The sequence below is a fragment of the Pholis gunnellus genome, assembly GCF_910591455.1.
Source record: "Pholis gunnellus genome assembly, chromosome: 16".
Classification (NCBI taxonomy): Eukaryota; Metazoa; Chordata; class Actinopteri; order Perciformes; family Pholidae; genus Pholis; species Pholis gunnellus.
Window position 1 is genome coordinate 20,340,048 of NC_136543.1, and position 27,516 is coordinate 20,367,563.

The 27,516-nt window shown below is 43.2% G+C and overlaps 1 protein-coding gene across 1 annotated transcript; it reads right to left on the reverse strand.

Annotated features, from left to right (window-relative positions):
• Nucleotides 1–437: 437 nt before the first annotated feature.
• Nucleotides 438–26,948, reverse strand: dbpa (D site albumin promoter binding protein a). Its single transcript, XM_079176093.1, has 6 exons — nucleotides 26,636–26,948; nucleotides 25,915–26,202; nucleotides 20,398–20,672; nucleotides 19,673–19,892; nucleotides 4,967–5,220; nucleotides 438–2,758 (listed from the first exon to the last, which is right to left on the reverse strand). Exons 2-6 carry the CDS (start codon nucleotides 26,108–26,110, stop codon nucleotides 2,543–2,545), a joined length of 1,161 nt encoding a protein of 386 aa, XP_079032219.1. The 5' UTR covers nucleotides 26,111–26,202; nucleotides 26,636–26,948; the 3' UTR covers nucleotides 438–2,542.
• Between the last annotated feature and the right edge of the window lie 568 nt (nucleotides 26,949–27,516).

A 27,516-nucleotide genomic window follows, 5' to 3' on the forward strand; every position in this document is an offset into this window, starting at 1 on the left:
GTTTAAAAAATGAAGTGTCCAACATCTGAATTTACTGCTCACTATTTAGAGTAAACTATTTAGTGTGAGTGGCGTAGTCCAAAAACCTGGAAAGACAATTGGTATTTCGTTTGTTTTTTGTCGAGGATATCAAACGTCATCACGCCGAACACGGAAACTCTTCTCCTCACTAGTCCGCCGTACTTTCCAGCCGTGTCGTGGTCACACCTTAAATACAGCGTGTGGTTCATACCTGTGCTCAGGAGGACACCGTCTGTAATTGGAACAACAAATTGGAACTAGCGGTAGTGACGTTGAAGTAACGCGACCGTGGTGTAGTTCTTTTATAGCCAAATGTTTTTTGTCCCACAGTGAGTTAGAAATAAACATGAAAACACATCAGCTCAGCAACAAGACGACAAATATGAATCTCCCCCAGAAAACAAAAAAAACACAAATTCTGTGATCCAATCAAATACTTTTTTTTTTTAATGTGTATTTAATAACTCAGACAAAAACACCTGAGAAAAAACTGACAAAATGATTCCAATGGGAGTTTCTGTAATATATTCAATTATGTATATTACAACTATTATCACAATAATTCAAGCATATATCATATACATATATATATATATATCTAGTGAGAGAATAGTTTAATATTCAATAGTACAGTTGTATGGTACAGTAGCAGTAGGGTGCATTTCTCGTTTCTCATTGGGTAAAGTTTGAAGGAGAGGTATAGACAAGTGTTTGTGTGTAAATCTATATACGATTTATCGATACAATATGCAACAAAAGAAAGAAAACATAAACTAAAAAGAAGGAATAAAAGACAAAGAAAGGGTTTAGGCAGTTCAGTACTGTGTTTGAGATGGTGGAAGTGTTTGCATGTGTGATTTTTGTCAGTTTGCGTGTGTGTGTGTGTGTGTGTGTGCGTGCATCAGGTGAAGGATCAGATCCGATCAGCACCATAGAAGTCCATAACAACATCAACAACAACAATAAGGGTTAAAACCTGGGTCAGGACTGTGTGTGTGTGTGTTTGTTGTGTGTCTGCATGCTGAAGGTTTCAGTCACCGTTCGATCAGGGCAAATCAACCCTAAACCAGTTAGCATTTCATTTTTGCACTTCCTGGACAAATCGTGGAGTAAATAGAGAGAGAAAGACCGCAACCACGTTGTGTTATTGTTAACAAAGTGTCCGTCAATGTGAGTGTGTGTGTGTGCGTGTGTGTGTGTGAGCGAGACACGTTCAATATAAAAGCAAACCTGCCAGCGTAATTCTCCCCCTCGTATATTTTCAAACATCTGCTCACATCCAGCTGTTCTGATGGCTATTTGCTTCCTGTTTTCCTCTCTCTTTTTTCTCCTTTACCTTAAAAAAAAAAAAAAAAAAAAAAGCCCTGCGATTATTTCAAAACCAGACACGGAATCAAATAGAAGATAAGAAATCAAGTGCTTGAACGAGCCCACAAAAGAAAACAAAACGAAAACACAAAATATGTCTTAAAACTATACAATTTTTTTTAGTTTCACCGTCTTCCTTCCGACGCCCTCTCCCCCTCGACCCAAAAACAATCGTTACTAAGATGCCCCGCCTCGTCTCGCATCGTGTGAAATACCTGATTCAACCGTGATACATTCTCAGTTACGCCTCCGGCCTAACGCGGCTAACCAGCTCGGTGAAATCGAAAATAGATTATCTGTTGTTTTGCGATAAACAGCTGGGAGGAAAAGCATTTTGTGTGGCCCCGTGACTGTCCAGCTAAACAGCCCCTCCCCGCCCCATATATAAAATATACAAAAGATTATCTCCAAAATCCTCCTCCTGACTATCTCTGCTAATAGAAAAATATACAATAATCCTTTGTCAAAATCTCTTTGCGTTATGGACGAAAACCCTGCACCTCCACCTCCTCCTCCTCCTCCTCCTCCTCTTTGCTGGACTAGTCTTGCCTTTCTTCCCACTTCAAAAATATACATGTTTTTTTTTTTTGTCCTATTTATAGAAAAGAATTACACATCTGACCTCTCCTGGCTTGAATCCGTGCCTTGAGTTTAAAAAGTGAGACTTCACTGGCATAATGTGAAATTCAACACCCTGTTTGAACTGGCCGGAGCGGCGGCCGGGGACGCACTACCTGCGAAAAAACGCTGTGCGACACCGGGCGTAAGCACAGCACCGAAGGGTGACGTGTGAGCTGCCGAGGTGACACAAACGGTGAAACAGTACATTGAGTGGATACAGCGAAGCAGCATGTACAAAGAGAGTCAAACTGGGGAAAAAAAAAAAAGATTGGCGTCGCATGTGCTTTCCTGTTGTGACATCACTAAAGCACAGCGTGCACGGGGTCTTTTTTTGGTGTTTGCGCCCCGGTGTCTCACAGCGCTTACTGCAGATCTACGCCGGCCTTCTCCCCCGCGCCACTTCAACTAAAGTGCTGCTGTTGTTGGGTTTGCCTTGTACCCTTTTTTCCTCATTTCCACCTCCCCCTCCCGCCCCTTCCTGCTTCGTCGTTGTCATCTTCTTCTTCTTCCTCTTCCTCCTCATCCTCCGCCCTCACAAGTCTCCGTGCCGACTCTCGTACTTGTTGATGATGTTCCTGCAGCGGCCCAGCTCTTTCCTCATGTCGGCCACCTCCTGGCGGAGGGCGTTGTTCTCCCGCTCCAGGAAGGCGGCGCGCACAGAGATCTGGTTCTCCTTCAGCCGCCGGGCGTCCCGCGAGCGCTTCGCCGCCTCGTTGTTCTTCACGCGCCGGCACCAGTACTTGTCGTCCTGTCATCGGCGGCAGCCGTTTGGTATGGTGGAAGGGGCGGGAGGAGAGAGAGAGAGAGAGAGAGAGAGAGAAAAAAGAAGAAGAAGAGGGTCAGATATGTGATGAGAGGAAAGGAAGAAGTGAAGGAGGAAAGGAGGCAACAGTTGAATAGTTGCAACTATAGAACACAAGAAACATGACAAATAGGCCTACTGGACAGCGAGAAGAGCGCGGCGGGCACACTAAATAAATGGAAATGTAGCCAAAATGATCTCTTTCCAATCCTCTCATGTTATAGCTGCAGTAACATAAAGTGCACAGCTTGTTTCAATTAGGTTCGCTGTTAAAAAAGGATTTAGTTTAGATGCATTGGCAGAAACAGTTGCTTCTTTTTAACTAAAGAGGCCAAATCAGTCGCACAGTTTATGCTGCTTATGTCGTCCACAATCACCAAATGTAGCCATGTGTGATATTTAAACAGCTAACTACGTTAGCGACAAACAGAAGCTGTTTCTGCCACATAGTGGCTACAATACTGTGATTTTACAACATTGGACGGAGAGCCGAGAAGTGGACTCCACTGCTGTGATGGTTTCAGACGTTTCTTTGGATGTTTTGACGACTTAATTACTAGAATGTATTGTATTGCTTTAGTAGGTGGCCGTGGTATAAGAACAACAATACACTCCAAGATGTTCTCGTCTGGAAAATAACGGACTCTGCGTCATCCGTTACTTTCCTATATTGGAACACCTCCCAGTGTTTTATTGCTTGAATAAGAGACAGACATATTGTCTGTCACCAGACACATTAAAGAGACACGAACGGTCTGCATGCACGTAAATAAAAGACCGACGATGTCAAATCATTTGGAACTTCTAGGATGGTAAAGAGGAGATGGAGAATAATAAAGATGTTAAGTGAAAATAGATATTATGCTGAGCTGAAACTTGACGGCCGACGAGGGTCTCATGAGAGGACGATTGGAAACCACAGAGTTTGTTGTGTGAAACCGTTGGACTCCAGATTGAAAGTAGTGATCTCGATCTGCAAAGATTGATGTCGGTGGAATCGCTGCAGCGTTTCCTCGGAGAGGATCTGTTTACGTCTGGCAAAGTTAACATCATTCCAACTTTAAATCATTATCTTTTTGCAACATAAAAAAAAAAAAAGCGGTTCAGGGACTTTGTGAGTATTTTTTAAATTATTTGTTGATGAAAATAATCAAACTCTCCTTAATGTTGTGATCTTGGATCGCAGCCAAAGAGATGAATCTAAAACGTAATTCATGAGGAGCTGGAGAGCAATCAGCTTCCTCTTTAACTTTGCTCAGAGATCATCTTTTTTTCCAAACAACCTGCGCACAAATGATTTATAAAACCTTCTAAGACAGAGCACAAGGTGAGCGCCTTCAGCCCTCCGTAAATCACAACGGCCTCAGGAGCTGCAGCTGCTCTGCACTGAGCTGTGAACGCACGAGCCATTGATCAGAGCTCCTCTTATTGCGCAATGAGCCGAGGACGAAATATTGCAGGACTCTGGTCGTGGAGAGGGAAATACTAGCGGGCATCATGCGCCATAAGTTCTTCTTCAACATCGACACAGGAGCTGTCAAAAGAGCCGTGGCCTTCGTCGTGATGAAGTTCAGACACGGCTGCTGGGCGTTCTGAACCGCATCCTGCAGAAAAGACCTGACCTCCTTTCACACGCGAGGAAGTGTTTCTGCAGAACACTCAAGTGTTGCAGTAGGTTGACATTTTAAATGCCTAGTTTACCTCTTATGTCATTTTAATGTTGTATTTTTCAGTGATTTCGGACTTTATTTGTGACTGATTTGTGTCCAAAAAACGCTGTAAGAATATTTCAATCTATTTCAAAACATTCTGTAAATAATAAGGCAGGTCGCTGTGCTCCAATCATAACAAATGAAACAGGATTTCATAAAATACCCGATGTAATATAATATAAAATATATATATTTTCTACTATTTTAAGAAAACAAGGTTTAACTCAAATGATAATAAGGACGTTTTTGCAGTTTTGGCACAAAAGTCATTCATCTTGACTGTTTCAAAGTTTGAAACAAGTGAGAGGGTGAAAACTAAATAAAACACGTATCTGCTCATTGGCCATCAAAAATCAGTCATCAAATTAAAGATGTATTTGTTTGTTAGCCTGTCAGGATCATTATAATATCCAACAGCAAAGGACTGTGGGAGATGTAGTACCTTCTGCTCGTTGGGGACCAGCATCTTGCGGGCCTTCTTGATCATCGGCTGAGGCTTCAGCTCCTCGTCGGAGAAGCGGTGCCGCCGCGGGTCGAACGCCTCCTGGCCCGGCACGCTGGACAGCGCCAGGTCCGCCGGGTCGGGGTCAAAGTTCACCGTTATGTCGCTGTTGCCGTTGGCGGCCGCCGGGGGCCCGGGGGGTCCCGGAGGGCAGGTAGAAGTGGGCGACTGGTCCTGAGGATCCGCCCGACCACCTGGGAGGAAGAGAGGGAGAGAGCGGAGGACTCAGGCTGTTATTCCAAACTATTTCTGGGATGCCCCGCCCACAGCACATTGAACTTTTCCCAAGAAATAATCTGATCCGATTCTGTATTTAACCCTCACCCTACCAACAACCTGTCACGGGTGCTTTATTTATGACTTTGTAAAACAATTCCCCAATGACTTCATATCATTTATCTCTTTAAAATAATACCAACATGTCTAATATGAGTGGTTGAACTTAAATTCCTCTAATGGCCAAGAAAACGCTTCATAGTGTAGGAGGGAAGGATCCCTGAACCCGTCATCAGCAGCTCGGTCCTTCTACAGCGTCTCAGAGTAAATGACGCTGGCTCCTTCTTGCCCGTAAATATGTTGTTGCCCAAACTTTTACTTTCTTGCTGCTGTGGTTGGCAAAGATCGAAGCCCCGAAGACTTCAACTCACTCCAAACGTTATGAAGTCTCTTCAGAAATGATGTCAAGAGTGTTGATGCTTTTACACAGTGTCTGTGAGTATATATATATATATATATACACTTGCAGACACCGTGTTAAATATATATACCCAGTAGAAGCCAGCACTTTAAAGTGAACATCATTTACGACAGAAGGAGCTCATTTGAGGACTGCTGCTTTAAACTGCTGTCTATTTTTTACAGCAGAGTCTTATTTAAGAGTCACCAGGAAGCTGCCAAAGTCAAATATTTCTAAAGCCGTAGGTTAGATTTATGCTCACAGAGATCTTCTCCGTGGTGCCAGATGTGGACGCAGAGACGAACGACACAACTGCAAAAAGCTATTAATAGTCAAAAGAAGCTCGGTGGAAGTGTAAAGTATTGCTGGTGCGCATTTTAGTCGAGTTTGGTTTAAACTTGAAACAATCTCTTCAGTCTGCTGAGTATTCAGATTGTTATATTCAGGCTACTTTTGTTAAAAGCGGCAAGTTGCGATGGTCACGTGAATAAAACGTCACATGATTTACAAGAAAAGAGTATAATCTGCAGTCAGCAGGACGGGTTTCATTACTCATTGAGCCGTTCAATCATCATCATCTGGTTTTATCTGAGAGATTAGAGCCCATCTGCCCTCCGAGGACGGTCACGCGTCAGAGAGCAGCCGCCGAGCTAAAGGCTAACATGCTAACGATGATGAGACAATCCTCAACGGAGGCTCGATCTCATTTAACTTAAAAACACTGAATGTGGAGCAAAACACGAGGACAACGTTGACTACCAACGTGTCTGTAATGTCTATAGAGCAAACACAAAAAAACATCAAATATTTCTTGATTTCAGCCATTTTAAAATCAGACTTTTCAAATATTTTAACATCAGTGTATACACTTTGCCATATTTATATTTATTTTTTTGCAATGTGGAGAGCACCAGCCCACCTACACACCAGGCCACAGTAGTTTGTTTTACACTACAACATTTTTATAGATTTGCTTTTTTTGGATTCTTCATCGTCTTGTTTGGCAGTTTGGTGTCAGACGATGTTCTAAATGATGTTTTGGAGGCGTTCACTCCATCTTTCAACATGTTCACAATCCTGTTTATTGACTTTCAAATAAAAACGATCTTTGTGACTGATTGTTTGTAAAAAAAAGGGTTTTAGAAATACAGTAGAGGTTATTGTTAGAAGTAGTGAGAGCAGTAATGATTGTCATCATTTTACGGCATGATAGGATTTTGATCTGTTCTATAACGTCACATAAAAACATTAAATCAGCAATGGTGCCATTTGCTATAGATACACCCTAAAAAAAAGGCATCCATCATAGTTTATAGTCTATACAAACAATAAATACATTTTAAGTCAGTTAAATGAATATTTCCTTTGGTATTTCTTGTCATATACAGAAATGCAACGATGTTGCTGGAAGAGATGCGTGTTGATGTCAACGTTTGATCGCCTGACGAGTCGATACGTGGCGGTTAGTTCAGGAATGAGAAGCTGATGCACGTCTGCAAGGCCAGCGAGCGGTCACGCCTGTTCAAGAATAAAAGCGTCAGAAAGTAACTAGGGGGCCCCGTCACGACAGCGTGCACCGGGGCCCGAAATCACCCCGATTACGCCACTGGCCACATAACGGACGACTTCATTGTTGTTGTTTTTAGTGTCCCGAGTGTTTAGCGTCGGAGTGAGATGTCCTGCACGCTCGGCCTCTCTCTCCTGCTTCACCCAGAGAGCAGCGAGCCAAGAATGAGGCCCATGAAGAGGATCACCCTCCAGACACAGAACAATATGTTTCATTCAAAATGGGCGAGCAGAGAGGGGAGAGTGACAACGTTTGTTTTTCCAGCGCTCGTTTCCCAAATCGCTTCTTGCACGTTCAATAACGCGTGGACGCTGTGACTCTTCATATTCTCCCTTAAAAATCTCCCCAAACAGACGGCGTCCTCGCTCTGCTTGCTTCCTCCAACAGCCGCCGCAGTGACGCCGACTCACCACCAGGTGACGGTATCGAGCCAGAAAACGGCTGAGCAGGGCAGCGAGTTCACATCGTGCCGGATTTACAGTACAACAAGCGGGGAAGATCAGGATTTTAGTTTAACCCTTTGTGGCGCTTCATGTGAGAAAAGGATTCAGCCTTTATCACGATCATATCTGAACCAAAACAAGGAAATTAAATAAAATCCGGTCAGAAATCAGACATCGTGTGCCTGTTTGGTATTTAATAAAGATCTGGTGAAAGACTACAGATGATGGTGGTTGCTCGCTGGTGTGGCGGTCGATATCCCCCCCCCCCCCCCCCAATTGGATTCTAGCATGCTTTAAAGCCATAGGACATATCACATGTGTGATGTAAATCAATGTGGAATTAAATAAAATCAAAATGAATCAAACGGTATAATACCAGGAATGTAAAAAGAACATGATGTTGTTGAGTCGGGTCCTCGGTGCTTTTATCCTGCAGCTATTCTGCATTCTTTCCTTTTCTCAATGCAGCACAAGAACAGTGAGTCTATCTCCACACCAGCTGCTTATCAGACATTTATCTTCCATTTCTGATAAATGGGAGAAAAATAACATTTTTTACTTTTCCTCTCTGGAATACAAGTGTTAGTTGAGCAATCATCCGGCACCGGCCAGAACAGTTTTGTGGCACCGTTTGTAAGATGCTTTTCTTTTTTTCGTGGAGCTCCAGGCTTCGAGCCACAGATTATAAATAACTGCAGAGCTGCTGGTGACCAATATCAACTGAAACAGTAGTGGAAAGATTTTGGATACTTGAGCAAAAAATGAAACAGAGAAGAGACGTGTCTACAGTACCTAACGCTTTACCAGCAGAGGAGCAGGGCTACATCCAAAAGCCCTGATCATTAACCATGGATTTTAATAAAGATTCAGCATCATGTATCTTGATTTTGTTTCACTGTGACACACACACACACACACACACAGAAGCATGTCCTCAGCCGACACAGACTCGTTTCGTGAGCCAGGAAATGTCAGTCAGAGCAGAACGACTGACACTGATTTGCTTCTGTTTTGAGCCGTCAGTCATTTTATTACGCCCATCAACTACAATACCACAACCAGAGGAACCGGGCCGATGCTGCATGGCAGACGGAGGGGGGGGGTTACCTTCCTCACAAATCCAACTAAAAAAACCACTTTGATGCACAATGAGCAGAGCAGTGCAAAGGCAGGAGCGGGGCATTCTGGGTGTACAGACGTTGTGAGCGGTTGTGTTCCGAGTTCAAACTGGTGTCAGACTCTGAGATATAAAATGTTCTTATGATTGAATATATCCAATCATACATCCAAGACGTGGGGGGGGGGAGCTCCACATTTCTCTCCAGTAAGTCTTCTTATGAAAAGCGACTACACATTCTGTACATTCTGTACACAATCTGTACATTCTGTGAGAATGTACTACTTGCATGACTACACACATCTGAATGTCCCCGTTTACAGCTCGGATTTACGTGACCTCCGGTGTGCCGTGAATGCATCGTGCTGCTCTGCAGTTATAATCCTCTGAAGTTGGTTTCTCTTTGGTCCGAGCCGAAGAGTGGAAAACATTTTTTGGGGGTATTTAGTTATTTTGGGCTCCCAGTGCCCGGTTTGCAATCAACCCAGTGGCTCGTAAACAAAGGTCACATGGACTCCCAAATACAGGAGCGGGTTGATTAGCCTCTTAGAGTCTTGGCAACCTGCCGTCCTGCAGAGCTTTGACATTTTGGCAGAAGAGTCCGAACCTGATTACTCTTTGACTCTCGGAGCGTCTCGGTGTCGCTATCTGCTGCTGTCTGCTCTGTTTGACTTAAAGGACTGAACTTTGCAACCCGCAAATAAATTACTCCAAACAGTCGACTTACCGACACAATTAGGGGATAAATCATGAATATCCTCTCTTAACCAAACACTACGTGCACAGAGCATGGTTTATAACACACTATATGGAGTTCTAAGCAGATATAAGTGTTTCTTTATGTATTATTGTAACTATAACTGATAGGAATCATTTCATTTAATAATATGTCTTAATGATTAATAATAGTTAATAATATAAAATGTCTGTATAATTGTTGATAGATATTGTACATAAATAAACTCTAGTGTCTGCTTACAGCTGCATTATAGTGCGTTATCAATACTTTATAAATGTTGGTACACCGCTTATAAATAACTGGAAATCCGTGTTTCGTACATCCATTTTATGTTTACTAACTGGTCACAATATGGAGGAAACTAGTGACAAACGGAGCAAAGGTTGATCATTTTAAAGTTTTTTTAAATTGTTTGTTTGTGTTGTGGAACACTTTTTTGTTACAGTGAACTTATTAAGAGCATTTGCACAATAAGCACAGCTTATCCTGTAAAACATCATTCCACATTGATCTGATCTTCATCGGAGCATCTTTCAGCTCATTGTTTTGGTTTTAGGGAACGCAGCTTTACGCACATATATAGCAGCAGCTTCGTTCAGCAGCAGAAGACTCAGTCAGACACCAGCTGGAGGAGAAAGTAGCGCATTTAGCAGCTAAAGAGACGGATCGTTCCCTCTGGAGCCGGTTTGAGAACAAAAGCAGAGCAGAAAGAGAGAAAACACTGGACTCAAATTCACCCGGTGGACTCAGATGAAAGATAATGTTGCCGAGTGTCTGCTGAATGTGTAAATAAGCAACTGTTTGCTCAACTTAATAAGGCGATGAAATGTCAATATTTTGCAAGTGGCCAAAAAAACCAGCCTGTTACTGTTATCTCTGTCATATAATCATTCATTAAGTATCTTTGGATTTTTGGACTGATCGTTGGATCAAATACTGATTATAGATTATCCTATTTCATAAAATCATCATCAAGAACCTTTTACAGCCCACAATGCAATGCAGCACACATGGTCCTCTCTATCCGTCTATACGTCCTCTGGTCCGTCTGTTTTCTACGTGAAGCAGCAACTTTCATCAGATGAACGTGGCTGATCCTGGATAAGTCTGCCCAAAGCTGCGTCCTAATAACAACCATTTTGGGCAAAAAGTTGAAACTGATCCAAGAACACGGCTCACTGCTGCTGCTGGGTAAACAGCCGGCCAAGCGCGGCTTCGCCTGGTTTCATTTCCTGTCTGTGAGCTGGAGCCGTTTGGGCGAAGCGGGCCGCTCGACTCTCAGATTCTCTGCTTTCATTAATTTATCTGAGATTATGAGGTGTTCTCTCTCTGCGCCTGTCAATCTCTGCTTCTCCCTGTCCATCGCTGACTGAAAGCCTTGCAGATATTCATGTTTTTGCATTTAAAAAGCAACTAATACTCCATTTTTTTCATTCAAAATGGACCATTTTCCATTTCCAAAAACAGTGTTTCCACCAAAAGAGCAACACGAACGTTGCTGCATTAACTTGTAAAGTCTTTAAAGGTCTCGCTCTGCTGTTCAGAGTTCAAACTTTCGTTTCTTATTAAAAAAAAAAAGAAATGGCTGATCTAAAAATCTCCGCCTCAGGATGTGAAGCGCTGATTCGATCGGTGTGTTTCTAACAGAGAAGAAGACAAATGAAGAATCCAGCCGCCATTTTGCTCCAGTGTTCACCGAGCAAAGCGGGAGGAATCATCCGCCGTGGGCAGAGACGCCCACAGAGGCAGAAAATAGAGAGGTTGAGGTTTTGAGAGTCAGGTGAGCAACTCTTCCTCCTGACTAATCGCCTCATCTAACTATACTTTCACTTGATCCACCTACAGGCCACATGGAACCAACGGCTGAATCCAACACACTCACCGCTGCTCTCTGGGGGTCGGGGGGAAATGTAGGAGCCCCCCCAAAAAAATGAAGCGGAAGTGAGCGAAACTGGTGAAACTAACGTAATAAAAGCACTAAACTGAACTTCACAGGCTCATCCTCGTTGTCATCATCATCATCTTCATCGTAAAGCAGGGCAGAGCGTTTCCCTTTAAATCTGTTTGAGCCGTTTCTCGGTTTCAGTAACTTCTAATGCAATAAAGAGAAACCAATGCAATTACTGGGACAACGGCAATTATGCCAATTATACAAGCTGGAGGTAACAATTTACTGCTGTTTACTGTACGTGAGACTCGTACTTTATCAGCGGTGTTAAAAGTCCGTTTTGGGAAGTTTTCATGAAAGGTAAGTTCTTTACTGAATTTAAACTCACAATAAATGTAATTTTGTGAGAGAAAAGTTGGAACATTTAGCTTTTTATGGGAAGGATGATCTACTAAGTACTTTCTGTTGGGTGTCTCGGTACTTTAGCGGTCTAAGGTGTTTGCCATGTGATTGCTTTGGTCTCATCTCTCATCACATTCAAATCAACACAACAGGACGGACGGAGCGGCGGCCATTTATATGTCTACATTTGCCATTGCGACCGTTGTAGCGCCCGAACTTCTCAATAAAATAAACCAACTCACAGCTAGCTGCTGACTCACTGAGGCGATCTGTGCAGCAGTAACGTTACGAAGCCGAGAGAGTTAATGAGGAAAAATTTAATTTCATTTAAAGTTAATCGCCAGAGGAGTGAGAACTTTGTTCTGTGACCAGTGCAGCACTAAAGCATGGTGGAATCAGCACACTAGCTAGCTAGCTATGCCCTTGGCTGTGGTACAGACACCAGTTGCAGTAGTACTAAAATAATTACTACCAGTCCTTGAAGTAGTGACCTCAGTAGTAGAAGAAGTTTAAATAGTTGTACTTTCAGCAGCAGAGTATTTGTAGCAGTAATGGGAGTCGTCTTAGCAGCAGTAGCTCAGCAGCCCAACCAGCAGCACCAACATCAGCAATCCTAGCACCGACACTATATAAGCAGCAGTATTAGCAGGCTTTACCATCGGCAGTAGTAATCAGATAAAGATCAGAGCTTAATTTACCTGCTCAGTCCGCTCTGAGTCGAGGACATGCAGAGGGAACCGTGAGCTCTGCCAGCAGCTGTTTGTGCCAAACACAGAAACACGCGCTGGAGATTGAATCCGCACGTGGAATGTGATGTAGGAAGTGTGTTACTGAGGAGGAGTCCCCTCCCAGTAGTGTAAACACACCATGTTTGGCCTCTTCCACTACTTCTCAAACACATCAGAGCCTTCACAGCAGCAGCGGTGGGATCAACGGGGACTCGCTCCCTCAGGGCTGAACCACGATTATTGATCTGCCGATTATGTTTCTGATTATGTTTTCTTTCTATTCATTGTTTTGGTCCATATACTTTTTTAGATGGCGAAAATCCTCAAATCTTGAATGTACAATGGTATAAAGAACAGAGAAAGGAAACATATTCACAGATTCTGCATCGTGGTTTGGGATTTCTTAATAGTTTTGATTTTATACATTGTTTTCTATTACAAATTGAGTTTAGTTTTACTACTTTAGTATGTTCTTTTTTAAACTATTGATTGTGTTTTAATGTAGTTCGTATAAAGTGACTTGTATATTTCAAAAGATGTACTAAAGATGCACAAACAAACATTATTTCCAAATTAAATTCCACTATCGTTTCATTAGTCTCAATGCAAAAGAAAAGCCTTCTAGTCATGTTTGTACGAGCTCCGTGATCATTCTATTATTATTTTCTTATCTCAGTTTACATCTTAAACATCTGGTTTTCGTCTCGGTTCACGGTTTCACTGTCAGACACACGTGGACGTCCGTGTACGCACACACACACACACACACACACACACACACACACACACACACACACACACACACAAGCAAGCAAGCAGCAGGCTTGGACTCGCCGCTGCACACACAAACAAACACCCAGCCAGGCACGTGCACGTGCACATGAGTGTGCAAGAACACCAGTGGACAAACAAAAAAACACCACACACACACACACACACACGCACACACACACACACACACACACACACACACGTACAAGAAACAATTCAGTCCAGGTGACACACCCCAGGAGTCTCGTTCCTCATGTCAACACACTGACTGGGAGTTATGTCACCACGTGTTGTTAAGTCACTGCTCAGGCTCAGCCAATAGTGGGGCCAGATTATGAGACACTGGAACACGATGTGACCGGACCCCCACGCAGGAGCAGATTTTGCAGGTTTACCCGTAACTTAACTCTGCATCAGGAGTTCAGCATTTTGTTCATGCTGGAGATTAAAAACTCGTCTCCACGGCTCTCCACAAATACTATACAAAGTACTACTAGCACGCAGCAAAGCTTCGACTGCTTTAAAACACTTTACTCGGTAGAAACACTGTTTTGTCTTCCGTGGATTTATTTGTTTTCATTGGATTTTTCTAAATTATCATTATCTGGATTTTATGAAGTCTTTTGTTTAGGCTAATAAAATAAAATAAATATATATAATATATACATAATTTAATTTAATTTAATTAGATATATTTAATTTAAATATATTTAATTTAATAAAAAAAAATGAAACATGCACTGTCCAGCTGTGTTATGAGGGGAAACAAGTTTGACTTTCCAACAAAAAATGGTAATCCATTCAAACAGAACATCCTGTCCTCACCTGAAGAACAACAGTATTAATATTGTTTGTTCAAACGCCGTAAGTCTTAAGTCGAGTGACGTAACAACAGCGGCAAACCTCTTAGAGTAACGCCAAAGCTTCTGACTGATGTTGGTTTCTTTTAGCCACCATCATAATCTCCCTGCAACCTTAACCAGGTAGTTCGAGCTGCCTTCACGTCCTGTGACGGACTGCAGCAGTGGGCTGATATTATCAGGTACCAGCGAGCGGATGACATGCAATCCAGTCGGGCCAGTTTCAGCTCAATGAGTCTGAAGGCTTATCAGAAGCCAAAACACTGCACAGCGATTTATCAAATGCAGAGACAAGCTTTTAAATCTCTGTCCAACATTTCAAAGTAATCTAGTGCTTTGCAGTACAGAGACGCATTGCTGCAACCTAACTTGTGCTTGTTTTTTTTTTCCATTGCAGTGCTATTGTCAGTGTGGACGTGACCTTAAAGTGAAACACGCATTAGCATCGCCCGTAGCACGCACTCGATGCATAATACAGTAGCTGGGATCTGGCACGTCGGGAAAGCGAATATGATTTAAAATAAACCCCAAAACGATGCAACGTCGTTGCTGAGAAAAAGGATGGCGGTGGTGTGCAAGTTGGTACACGTCGGTGTAATTCTGCTTTTAACCGCAGACGTAGCACGTCAACAAGAAACGGTCATATTCTTTGAAAGGTCAACTGACGAATGATCATATGAGGAGGCCATGTTAAACTATTCATTTTGTCGGTTTGTTTGGTGCCAAATGGCTTCTTGTAAATCAAGTTTATTATTGGACATGCTGCTGAGGCAGATAATATGTGAATTTGTACAGTTATTAGGGAATAATTAGCCGTGTTATGTCTTCTCTCAATAGCCTACATATCCTGCTGCACAAAGATCTGCTTTACAATTCAATTAAAATTCTCCTCCTAGCTCACTGTTTGCTCTGCCATCCTAAAGATTTTTTTTCTGCCTCAGTGTTTATTCTCTCTGTAATCTCTACTGTTTCCTCTCTCCCTCTCCTTTCCTCCTGCCTCGCTCTCCCTCACTTTCCTCCCCCAGCCCCTCCCCCCCCCCTCTCTCTTTCTCTTGCATGCTGGCTCTCTCGCTCCGATGATTTCTGCAGCGGCACGTGACGTGGCGGCTGCACATGGCCCGATCGTGTGAGAGACAGAGAGAGAGAGAGAGAGAGAGAGAGAGAGAGAGAGAGAGAGAGGGAGAGAGAGCGAGAGAGAGACAGAGAGAGAGGGAGAGGGAGAGAGAGAGACAGAGAGAGAGAGACAGATTTGAAAACATGCACAGCGAACACTCTTGACTCGCTCTCCCCTCCAGCATTGCTCTCTCTCTCTCTCTCTCTCTCTCTCTCTCTCTCTCGCTCTCTCTCTGTGCAGTGTTATAGAGTGCAGAGTCAGTGTCTTGTTTAACCCTTCCGCTGCCAGGATTAATCACAGCCCTGAATGTTAAATCACCGCGCGACGCTATCCTGCACTCTCCTCTTTTAAAGAGACAGCGAGTCCCTTTAATTCCCTTTAAACAATGCACAGCCGGAGCTCTTTAAACACCTGAATTGAACTTTTAATGCATATGTCATCTCGCTGACTGACGGTTCCTAAAGGGTTTGTCTGGGATTATTCCAGGCTAGACGCCCGGTGGTCACTGTGGTCTCTGGTTTAAAGCTGCGGAAGTCAAACACAGCGTGTTGTTCCTGCAGCCAACGACGGTCTGATCGGTGCTCAGACTGTTTCTCTGCAAGAGAAAGTGACTGCAGTGATATGAGCTGCACTGATTGGACCGCTGACCTTTTCTATGTACTTTGTTTTGATATGTTTTCCTCTCAGCAGTAAAAACAAAGAAATGTAAAAGATCAAGCGTATTTATATTTATTTTGAATAATGTAAACCGGCAGCTCTCATGGGCCCATATTATTAGTATTATTAGTATTAAAGGAGTGCAGCGTTTAGGATCTGTTGGCAGAAATTAAATGTAATATTATTAAGTTATATTTCATGTATAAAAACCTGAAAATGTGAATCATTGTGTTTTCAGCAGAATAAGTCATTTATATCTACACACGGAGCGGGTTCTCTTCACGGAGCTGGCCGCCATGTTTCTACGGTAGCCCAGAACGGACAAACCAAACACTGGCTCTAGATCGGGCACACGGGAGAATCTGCAAACGTCCAACCCTTAATAACGAGATGGCACCAAATCCTGCACACTGCACCTTTAAGAGTCGACCGCCAACGGCTCTGTGACGCTGCACTTGATGTTTAAGCGGGTATGTTTATCATGCTAGCTTAGCGTGTTAGCATGCTAACATCTGCTAATTAGCACTAAACAGAAACTGTGTCTATAGTCTTGATCTGATGATGGCAAAATCGTTACTGTTCATCCTCTGGGGAACATTACTGCGTGCTAAGAGTTTCACAGCAATCCATCCAATTTTTGTTGAAATATTTCACACACAAAAAACCACAAACGTCAACTTCATGTTACCGCGAGAGGAAAAGTCAGGGGATCACTAAACTCATTACTGTACATCCTCTGGGAACAATGAATCAATCGAGTGGATGTTAAGATATAAGAACTTTGACCTGCTAGAGGAAAATTCAGAGGATCAGAGAAATTATTCTCTTGGGAAATATCTTTGTAGCAAGTTTGAGATATTTCAGTAAAAACCATAAATGTGTCACGGTGCTGATAGAGAAAACTTGAAGGAAATATAAGTAATGCTAGAGTTGTATTATAAAACTAAACATTTGTGAAGGAGAGCTACTATTATCAGCACTATCGCCATATTCTGCTTAACTTCTGGGTATTAAAGTCCAGATACATGTGTGGTTGTTCAAAGCCTTGAACAACTTGTGGGCAAAGAGATATCAGTCAGCTGAGGATCAGCTCGTTCCCTCTGAAGATGCAACTTAAGATGAAACTGAAAATGTTTAAAACATGAGCCCTGAAATCTAGTATATAAATAAGTAAAATGTAAATGTCAAGTTCCCAATTTAGCTCTTGTGTATAAACTCTGGTGTGCCTGTTTAGGTTTAGAGCCCGTATTCTTCCCACTGAAGCTTCAGCACGTCTGCTTTCCCCGTCAGTCCGTCAGCAGGATTTTAAAAACGTCACGTATTCCCATGAACTTTGGTGGCCGGATCAAGCCCAAGGCAAAGCAACAACGGCTATTCAGATTTGGGGTTTCTCTCTGCAGGTGCCCTCGCTCTTCATTTCTTTGTGTTCTTCAGTTTGATAAGTGATCGCTATTAATTAAAGGGACGGCCTTTGTAACAGTGGAGATAGATTCCTGCAGCAGATGCTTCCTTCCAAAAACCCATCGCAGTTCATTGAGTTCGTGCAGCGAGCTCACGGAAACCTGATGTTTAAAGATCTGTGTTTGATTAGGAAGGCTTGTGACTGAGTGAACTGACCTGGAAGCTGCAGCCTGATAACGGCTTGATTTAAGGTTGATTCATGTTTCCTTTGCCTAAGTAAGGACTTGTTCTTCAGGAGGGAAAAGAAAACTGCTCAAGCAAAAAAATAAATAAAAAAAATAGACAAAGTGATTTAACCGGCTGTAGCTCGGTGGGCGTTTGCTTTGCTTAAAGAGCATCATTAGTGGAGTGTTGAGCAAAATGACATTCAAGATGATTGAATCGGGCTTCAACCTGACAAATTCTCTCCTTTACTGACTGAAGCGTCAACATGGACGCTGCACACATCAGATTAGACAAAAGTAAAGCTGCCGCGGCTCTTAGTTTGATACATTTTAATACATTTTGCACTACGGACACTGTTTTCTGTTTATTAGATGATTTACCAAAACACAACTTTAGATTTGCGGACAACAAAAAAGGTAAAAATATAATATATTAAAAAAAATGTTTTTGCTTAAAATCAGGTCAAACTGATAATGATGAGTTTTATCTCTAATGTTTGGGAGTTTTGAAGCAGAATGAATGACATCAAATCACTGTTTTGACAAAATCTTGTCGCAAAAAATGGAGCTTGCCAGTTTTGGTCGGGTTTTGTGACGTAAAGGAAAAGCAGCAATAAGAGGAAAACCAACATTATTCCATGAAATATGTGTCCAGCTCCACCACAGCTGTTTCATCTATGCAGAGTTCGTCCACTAGTCTCCTTTTTTTGTTCGCTTTCAACTGAAGGACGCGTTTGGATCCTCACAGATGTTAATATTTAGCATTTACTTTAGTAAATAGCTGAACAATAAACAAGCTGCACCCGTTCTTTGTGTTCTCCGCTCCCTCTGAACTCTTCTGCCAGTAGCACAGAATTAATTAAATTCAAACCAAACATGTGCATGTGGTTGAGATTATTATAACCGGTCTATTTTCCATCTACTTCTCTCTCTGTGTGCAGCTCTGTAGTAACACTTCAGCTCCACAGGGACCGGAGGGATTTCTGGCTGGATGCATCATGCTCAGCCCAGTCACGTGTTTATAATTCAGAATAAAGAGCGCACGCACACACACACACACACACACACACATGAGAGCATGTTCACATTAAACAGTTGCATGCAAATGGCAAAACAAAGAGGACACTCTGATATGCACATCAGAAGTTCAGCGAACTGCACAGACACACACACACAAAAGGACATGCATGCATGCAAACACACACAGATGGCTTATTCATAGATACTCACAGAAGCACTCAGTACACACACACACACACATACAGAGCCTTGCAGCAGTATCCAGTGGTATTCGCTCTTCTGCTGCTTCCTTTCATGCGTCTCTCTTCTGTCTGTGTCTCATTTTTTTTTTTACTTCAAGCTTCTCTGCAGCTTCGTTCTCACAGAGAAACATCTCGTCTCTTATTGTTTATGACTCAGAATGAAAAGACAACGCTCCCAGTGTTCCAGTCAGATTTCTGAGAATCGGCTCCTGCTCCTCTCTTTTACTTCTCTTGTCTGCTGCTGCGCACAAACTCATCGCACTAAACACTGTATTCAAAGTATGCAGTATACAGTGAGACGGTCGGGTTAGATTTTCAAAACAATATGGAAACAACAAAGCGGGAGGAGCGGCCTGCTGCAGGCCCGACATAAAGAAAAATGCACTTCTTAAATTGTGACGTATTAAAACAGCCTGTGTGTGTAAAGTGAACCTCAATGAACCGTTGAAACACGCAAACACAAAGACACACAACAATTAGCACAGACAGAGGACGAACCCATTGCTTGTTCAGAGAGTTTCAGATCTCGGCAGCTGTTACTGTAACTGTGGTTTGGCTGATAATCAACAACACGCCGCCACTTCTCCCTCAAGCAGTTTGTCATTTTTCACTGTGTGCTTGTGGTATTTGTAGTTTGCTTCAATAGTCGTAATATAGTGTACGTTACCCAGCTCTGCAGCTGCTTTAGAGCCTTTCTTTGAAAATGAAATAACTTTTATCATATTTCCATCTCAAAATGTAAAAAAACATCCGATAGCCCCCCCCCCCCCAAAAAAAGAAATCCCTCATTCACTCACCATGATGACACTCAGGTCCTCCCATCATGCCTTGCTGCTGCTGCTGCTGCTGTGGAGGCGGCAGTGGCGGCGGCGGTGGCGGTTGTGGCTGGACGGTCTCCAGTCCCAGCAGCGAGGAAGAGGAGGATGAAGAGGACATGGAGGAGGAAGAGGAGGAGCAGGGCGGAGGAGAGCTGGGAGGGCACTGGGAGCTCTGGTTGGGCACCGCTGACTGGGAGCTCTGGGAGGAGAGGAAACGTACCGTCAGTCTAAATCACGGCATCAACAAAGAGAACAGCATTGAATCCTGTCCCGTTAACTTCCTGTAGATTCGTCCAATTTACCAAAATATAACTTTGTCCTGAGCAGCGGTGCCTCTGACCGACATTTTGAAATGACCTCATGCCAAATTAATGTTTTTTTTGTTTTCAAATGAAAATGGATCTTCATTCTAAGACATCAGCTCGTTTAATAACGATTCCCCAAAAGAATTTCCACGACACAATATCTTCCAGTTCTACTTTATTAAGAAGAAAGGTGGCGCTAACAGTTTATAGCACTAAATAGCGCAAGTTATAGATTATTGTAATGTTCCGGACTTTTGCACGAGGAGATTTATGGAATTGTAATTGAATACCCCTGATCTAAACCGTCTGGATTTCATTTTATTTTCTTGCAGCTTGGCGAGGTTAAAGTGGCGTTTTTTTTTTTAAAGCTGTGGGTTTTTGGTCTCCATCGGCGTTTACCTGGGAGGGGATCTGGGCGCTGGTGGAGCTGGGCCCGTTGCCGTGCATCCCCATGCCGTTCTCGGTCAGGAACTCCTCCAGGTCCATGTACTGCAGCTGGAACAGGCCTCCGTCACACGGCAGGGTCCTCTCCCACAGCAGCGGGCCCAGGAACGCTGACTGGGAGTTGGGCCGCAACGCGCCGGACCCAGGAGCCCCTCCGGACCCGGGGGCCCCTCCGGCCCCGGCGTTGTTACTCTGCGATTCTTCGTCGGAGTCCGAGGGCTTGTCTTTGTCTGGATAGAGAACCAGAAGCGTGTTAGGATTAGTTCATCTCGATACCCAAAGACGGCAATGAAACGTCTCCCTCGTCCCTCGTAATGTGTTTACTGTGATCAAACGCTCTTCAGCTTAACGGGGCAGTGATCTATTGACTCAAACTAAAGCAGTCTTTTGTTCCAACCCACTGTGTCCACTTTGGAAACAGCGTCTTATCATTTCATTTTTTATCTCTAAAAATGGTTCTTAGATGTACAATGAAATAAAGACAGCAGGTTATCCATTCGTTCATCCGCTTTTCAATCCCTAATTACCCAAAAAACATCAAAAATCAGACACAGCTGCAGAAACAGAATGATGAAATCGAAATATTCCATCACACACTCTTAAAGAAAGAGTCTGGTTGACAGATGGTCACAGGTTTGAGCCCCTAAGGGTATCACACACACACACACACACACACACACATGCACATGATGCACATCAAAGCCCCGACGTTAATGTGTGACGACACTCCGATGGGTTCTGCTAAATGCAGCCTTACTCGGTCTGGTGGGACCATTAGCTTACGGTAGCTAATGCTAACTTTAGATGTCACCGAGTCAGTTTGATGACTTCATGCGTCTCTAATGCTGCTGCTATGTTTTCGGATTTGTTCGTGACTTTTGCAGAAACGTCTCGTGACCGAGAGACTTCTGGTCATTTGTTTATTTATTTTTTAAAAGACAAGTGACAAAGTCTGGGTCATTTCTGACGGCTAGACAGCTTTCGGATCGCTTTGTTTCAGATGTATAATCCAGATCTTGCATTTATTTACAAGAAGATTCACTTCAAAGGACAAACACCGATCAACAAACAGCTCCGGGGGGTTCTGCATTGTTTGTTTGGCGAACAGCGGCTGAGGTTTAGGCCGCCGTCCTTTGCTTTCTGCAAAGCACTTAGTCGCGATCATTAAAAGGCATCTATAAATAAAGTTGACTTGACTGACCCTGCACTCTGACCTCCCGCAGAGGGGGGGGGGGGGGGGGGGGGGGGGGGGGGATGATGGAAAGATAGATGAAGACATCAATAAAGCATCGCCAGAAAAAAATATATGCCGCAAGCAAAGCGACAACCGAACTTCATGGCAACACACGGAGAGAAGTGGAGCGATTTGTGTTCTGATCCTTTGATAATATCATTCTACAGAATTACGCCTCCAAAAAGTGCATATTTAATAAATAGCACACTGAATAATAAAACCCAATGAAATAGTAATAAAAGAGCATATTTAACTGGGCTGGGATGACAGTGTAATGAGACAGAGGGAGAGGGAGACCGGGGGGAGAACGTCAGGAAGCCCGGAAATTTAAATTCAAAGGGATTAAAGAACATTGAGACGCGAGAGATTACAACGTGGAAACAGCAGAGGAAGGAAGGAGGAAAGAGGGCAGAGTGGAGACCATCATCATCTCTCTGCTACCGTCATCATCGCCGTCGTCACATGTTGTACACAGTTGTTGCAATATCTACATAAGTAACAACTGTTACATCTGAATGTTCTGCATTGACATGCAGGAATGAGTCCTAAAGATGAGTCAGCATCTTTGCACTTCCTGTTCCCCTCGTCTCAAAGTCAACGGGTATTTAAACGGGTCTATGGTTCACACAAGATTAAGACATTTTAATGTTTTGTTCTACGATATATATAGTTTAGCAGTAAATATATTTTTACGTGTTACGTTAAAAAAAGACGGTTGCTAAGAAAGTGAAACTAAAAAAACGTGACTAGTTTGCCTTCACAGTCTCTTTGTGTCGTCCATTAGCTTTACGTTAGCATTTTACCTTTTGAAAATGATTACATTCGTGTTCATTTGTGAATATTTATCTGTAAATATAAACTTGTGTTTGCCACAGAGAATATTTTCTGCAATAATCTGAAATCCAACGCAAACATCTCCATTAGCTTTTTGTGGAGGGAACCAGTGATGCTCTCAAAAAATACCTCATCCCTGCAGCGCTGCATGTACCCGTTTACAGCTAACAGCGTCTGTGTCGACTAAAGATGTCGGTGATAGTTCGTCACTGCTGGTTGGTTGAGGCCCATAAAAGAGGAGTCTAAATGTATGTCACATATTAATCCAGAATACCAGTAAAAGAACATTTTAATAAATGCTTGTTCCCGTCCACACCTGTTATACGAATATTAGGAGCTAGTTCCTCCATACAAACAGCTGGTGGCGCTAATTCTTCAGTTCGGTGCCTTTAAAACCATCGCAGGAACAAAACCAGACGACGTGAATGAAACAGCGACAGTCAAACCGCTAACTCTTCAAAACGATGTAGAAAGCATGGTGGAAATACGTCGCATTGATCTGTAGTCTGTATTTCGGCAGCGTCAACTTCAAAGTTGAAGTCACATCCTTCACGTCGTGATTTATTCTCGAAGTCTGCTTTCACTGCACTCTGTCGCATCTTTGCTTTTGTTGATACACAAACTTTTCCACCTCAGCCGAGTGTCAAAAAACTCTTATTGCGATCTTTCTTTCTTTTTTTTCAAATTGTCTGCATTTTTTTCTGCATGTTTTAGGCGAACACTTACAAGAACAAATGAATATGACACATCAAAATCTTTGTTTAAGGGACACCATTGCACAGGCAATAAACAACAACAACAACAACAACAACAACGAAGCATTTCCATTCATCTCCAAACAAAACTGCATCAAACACACAACTTATTGAGAGTCCACTGCTTATTGTGCACTGCATGAGGCTACCAAGTGCTTCAAGAACAGATAGCGGTATCAACTGTATAAATATGGGAATCGCACCAAAACACAGCTGATGGTCTGACAGTGTGGCCACAACAACCTGTAACTCAAGTTCCTCAGCGACACGTTACGTGACGTGTGTGCACACAAGTGATTCATTCAAATGACTGAATCTTTGCACACAAATTAAAAACATACCTGCACCAGCAGGCTCCATATAAGGGAAAGAAAAAATAACAATATAAAATGTGACTTCAAGAGAAATGAGGAAATCCCTTTGAGAGCAGCAGCAGGAGGAGAGAATGAAAAGAGGAGCAGGAGGGGAAACAGAAAACCCAGAGAAATGAGAGCGTACTGTTAAAGATGAGGGAGAAGAAGAACAACAAAAAAATATGTAAATCAGCAGAGGGACGGAGGAGGAGATATGAAGAAGAAGAAGAGGAGAGCGAGACAGGAAAAAAATAATAAAAAAGACATGTGAGAGACAGACAGGAGGAAGCGATGAGCTCGACGGAGTGGGTGTCTGTGAAGGCGTCAAACAAAGCGAAGCAGCGAAACATTGTCTCTGGAAAGAGAACGGCACCAAAAAACATCACACAGCAACATCTTCTTTTTTTCCCAACACACCCCTGAACGCATCACCTATCATTAGGAGAGTGTGCACTCTATGGGAGCTGACAATGAGGCTGTAGCCGGGGCCTCTGAGTTGCTTTCTGGCTCCATGGAGAGCCTGTCAGCCGCGCTCACCATCACCTCCTCCTCCTCCTCCTCATCATGCAACAGAACAGAACGGAGCTGCAGTAGCACCAAGAGGCCACCAGGGGCCGCCAGAAAACACCCGCAGGGAGCATTTGGAGAGGCTTTGTTTTTCTCCCTCTCTCTTTCTCTGTGTGTGTTCAGGTTTAAGGTACTTGTGAGGACAGACTCTCGACGGTCCATTCTGCGTCCTCACCGAGACAAAACAACAGAGGTTTCAATTGTCCTTTATAAAAAAGTGTCCTCACAAGCCCACCATGAACCAGTGTGTGACTGGGAGATGACAGCGAGAGAGAGAGGAAGGAGAGGCAGCCTGGTTAATATTTGTCATGGCAGCTGGTGGATGGGAAACAATTCAATCCCACTCACTAACCTTTATTTAAACAGAGCAGAGGATCAGAACGCAAACGACTGCTGCTGCTGCATTTTGACGGCATCCACTCCAGATTGCAATTCTTTTTTTAAACCCTCTTCCTCCCTCCTCCTCCTCCTCTTCCTCCTCCTCCTCCTCCTCCTCCTCATGATCATTTTCATTCCTCCACCAAATGCAAAAAGGAAGCGTTTAATATGAAAATCCAGCAGGAGGAGAGCTGAAGTGAAAACTGAGTGTGTGAGAGTGTGTTGAACAAGCAGGGCCTCTGTATTTTACAATCACACCTACCCACACAGTCACACACACACACACACACACACACACACACACACACACAGCAATGAATAATCACTGTAATATTCCTGTGGTATTTCTGCAAAGACCTACATTGATAGATAGAGGCTCTGAAATGAATGCTTATTGTTTGTTTGTTGTTCGTATTAGAACATTAATATATTATGTTGGTTATCAATTAATATACCATTTACTTTCTTGATTAAAATGTCAAAGAAATAATGAAGAAGATGCAGAATATAACATCTCAAAGGAACAGCTGACATGTTCACATTTCTTGTTTTATCCGACCAACAACCAGAAACCCAAATAAATGCAGTTCAGTGGCGGATTTGACAAAGAAAAGCAGCAAAATCATCACATTTGAGCCTTGACACAAGGAATTCCTGACTGTAGTTTTAGCTCTATTTCATATTGTATCACTAAAATATTGGAATAATATTTCTGCAGGAGCTTCACATGTCTCTAAGGTGCATTTATAGTTCAGGATTATGTACTTTGCACTTACAATAATACAATTCACACAAATTCCTAACAGAGGCCAGCATTGCACTTGTAGTACATTAAAGTGTATTATAGTATATCGTAATGCACTTGTAGTACACTAACATGTATTGTAGTAGATTGTAATGCACTTATAGTACATTAAGGGTATTGTAGTATATCGTAATGCACTTGTAGTACACTAACATGTATTGTAGTAGATTGTAATGCACTTATAGTACATTAAGGGTATTGTAGTATATCGTAATGCACTTGTAGTACACTAACATGTATTGTAGTATATTGTAGTGAATTAACGTGTATTGTAGTATATTTGAATGCACTTGTAGAACATTAAAGGGTATTGTAGTATATTGTAAGGCACTTGTAGTACATTAACGTGTATTGTAGTATGTTGTAAGGCACTTGTACATTAAAGGGACATTTCTCTTGTACAATCCTGAAGTGACTTGTTGGCTTTAGCATATTCCTCACTGTCTCTTTAAGAAGTTTCTCGCCAGTAGGAACCCTCTCTCACTATCTCAAACAGACACACACCTACACACACACGTTCACACACGAACACGTGCACACACTCACCTTTCATCTCGCAGCAGTCCTTGGTGCCTCTCTGGTCGGCTTTGATTGGCAGCTGGAGCAGGGACTTCAGGTTGGTCATAGAGGTCAGGTTTCCGCCTTGGGGGCCACTTCCAGGCGGGCTGCTGGCCCCAAACTGGGGGCTGGTGGCCCCGGCAGGGAGATCCGGAGGTAGGAGCTGAGTGAGAGGCCTTGACATAACTTCAATGGAGGAGGAGGTGGGAGTTTAAAGGGGGGAGGAGGAGGTGGAGGAGGAGGAGGAGGCGGCGAGGAGGAACAGAACCTGCAGACCTTAAGTTCAAGATCAAAATAATCCAATTAGCGACACTAATTGACAGGCGCGACGTCAAAAAGTGCGCGCGCTCAAGATCTCCACCTGATACCCCGCTTTTCCGCCCGTCCCATGAAGAAAAAAACGTGTACTAAAAACAACACTAAAAAAAAAAGAAAGGTGGCACTTATCTCCAAAATGGCACCATGTCCGCCGAGTCTAATGCATCCTCTCAGACTGGCCGAGCGCTCACGAGCTGCTGTCACCTCTTTCTCTTCTTTTCTTATTTAACTAACTCAGCTCCGCACTAATAAACGCACCACAGGAAGACGGACTGAATCCTGGAGCTCTGCAGCGAGAGAAGTGGTCCACCCCCCCCCCCCCCCACCCCCCTCTCCAACTCCTTCGAGTTTGTTGGAGATTAAAAAAAAAAAAGAACACTCACAAACTCACCCTCGGGTCCTGCTGATTGATTGATCGATCGATCGATCGATCGGAGAGTCTTTAGTCCGGAGGTGGAAAAGCAAAAAAAAAATGACGACTGGAAGCAGATTGAAGCGGCGGTAGAGTCCCATGCAGTGAGTAGAGACAGAGGAGTAGAAACAGTAGAAAAAAATAACTTGTGATTAAATATGAGCGAGAAAATATAAGATGAAGGAAATAAAGAGAAGCCCCCCAAAAAATAATAATATCCAGTAGTATGAGAGTCAGATAGATGAGACTGATGGCTCTTATTTTCCTCCCTCTCTCTCCCTCCCTTTCGCTCCCTCGCTCTCTCTCTCTTTTCCTCTCTCTCTCTCTCTCTCTCTCACACACCTCTCTCTAATTTCCTCGTTCTTTCTGATTCTCTCTCTCTCCCTCTCTCTCTCCCTCTCTCCCCCCAAGTCAGCTGGAACCAACACGGGCCGCTCGTGTGACGTCAGCGCTCACGGGGGAAAGGCGACTGGGGGCGTGGAACCTTTGCATAAAGAGGCCACGCCCCCACTGTCCTCGGCAACGCGCTCTGCGTTCACGGGTGCATGGGAAAGCTGGACAATCTGAACTTTTCCCACTTGTGGACAAATGCGATACCGGCTTAATTAAATTTATTAAAAAAGTGAAACGTACAGGAGTCAGAGCATTAAAGGGAAAGTTCACCCAGGAATTAAAAATATATCTTTCTTCATCATGTTGGACCTATGGTGGAGAGAAAGTCGTTATGATTTGCGTTGTTTTTTTATTGCATTTGGTGGGTTTTAAAGTATTGATTGGGCTGGAAACTGTCACTCTGATCTGGTACCACTCGCTCAGAAGCCAGACCTCCGGGTAAGGGAAACACTGTCAGCTCTGTTGGT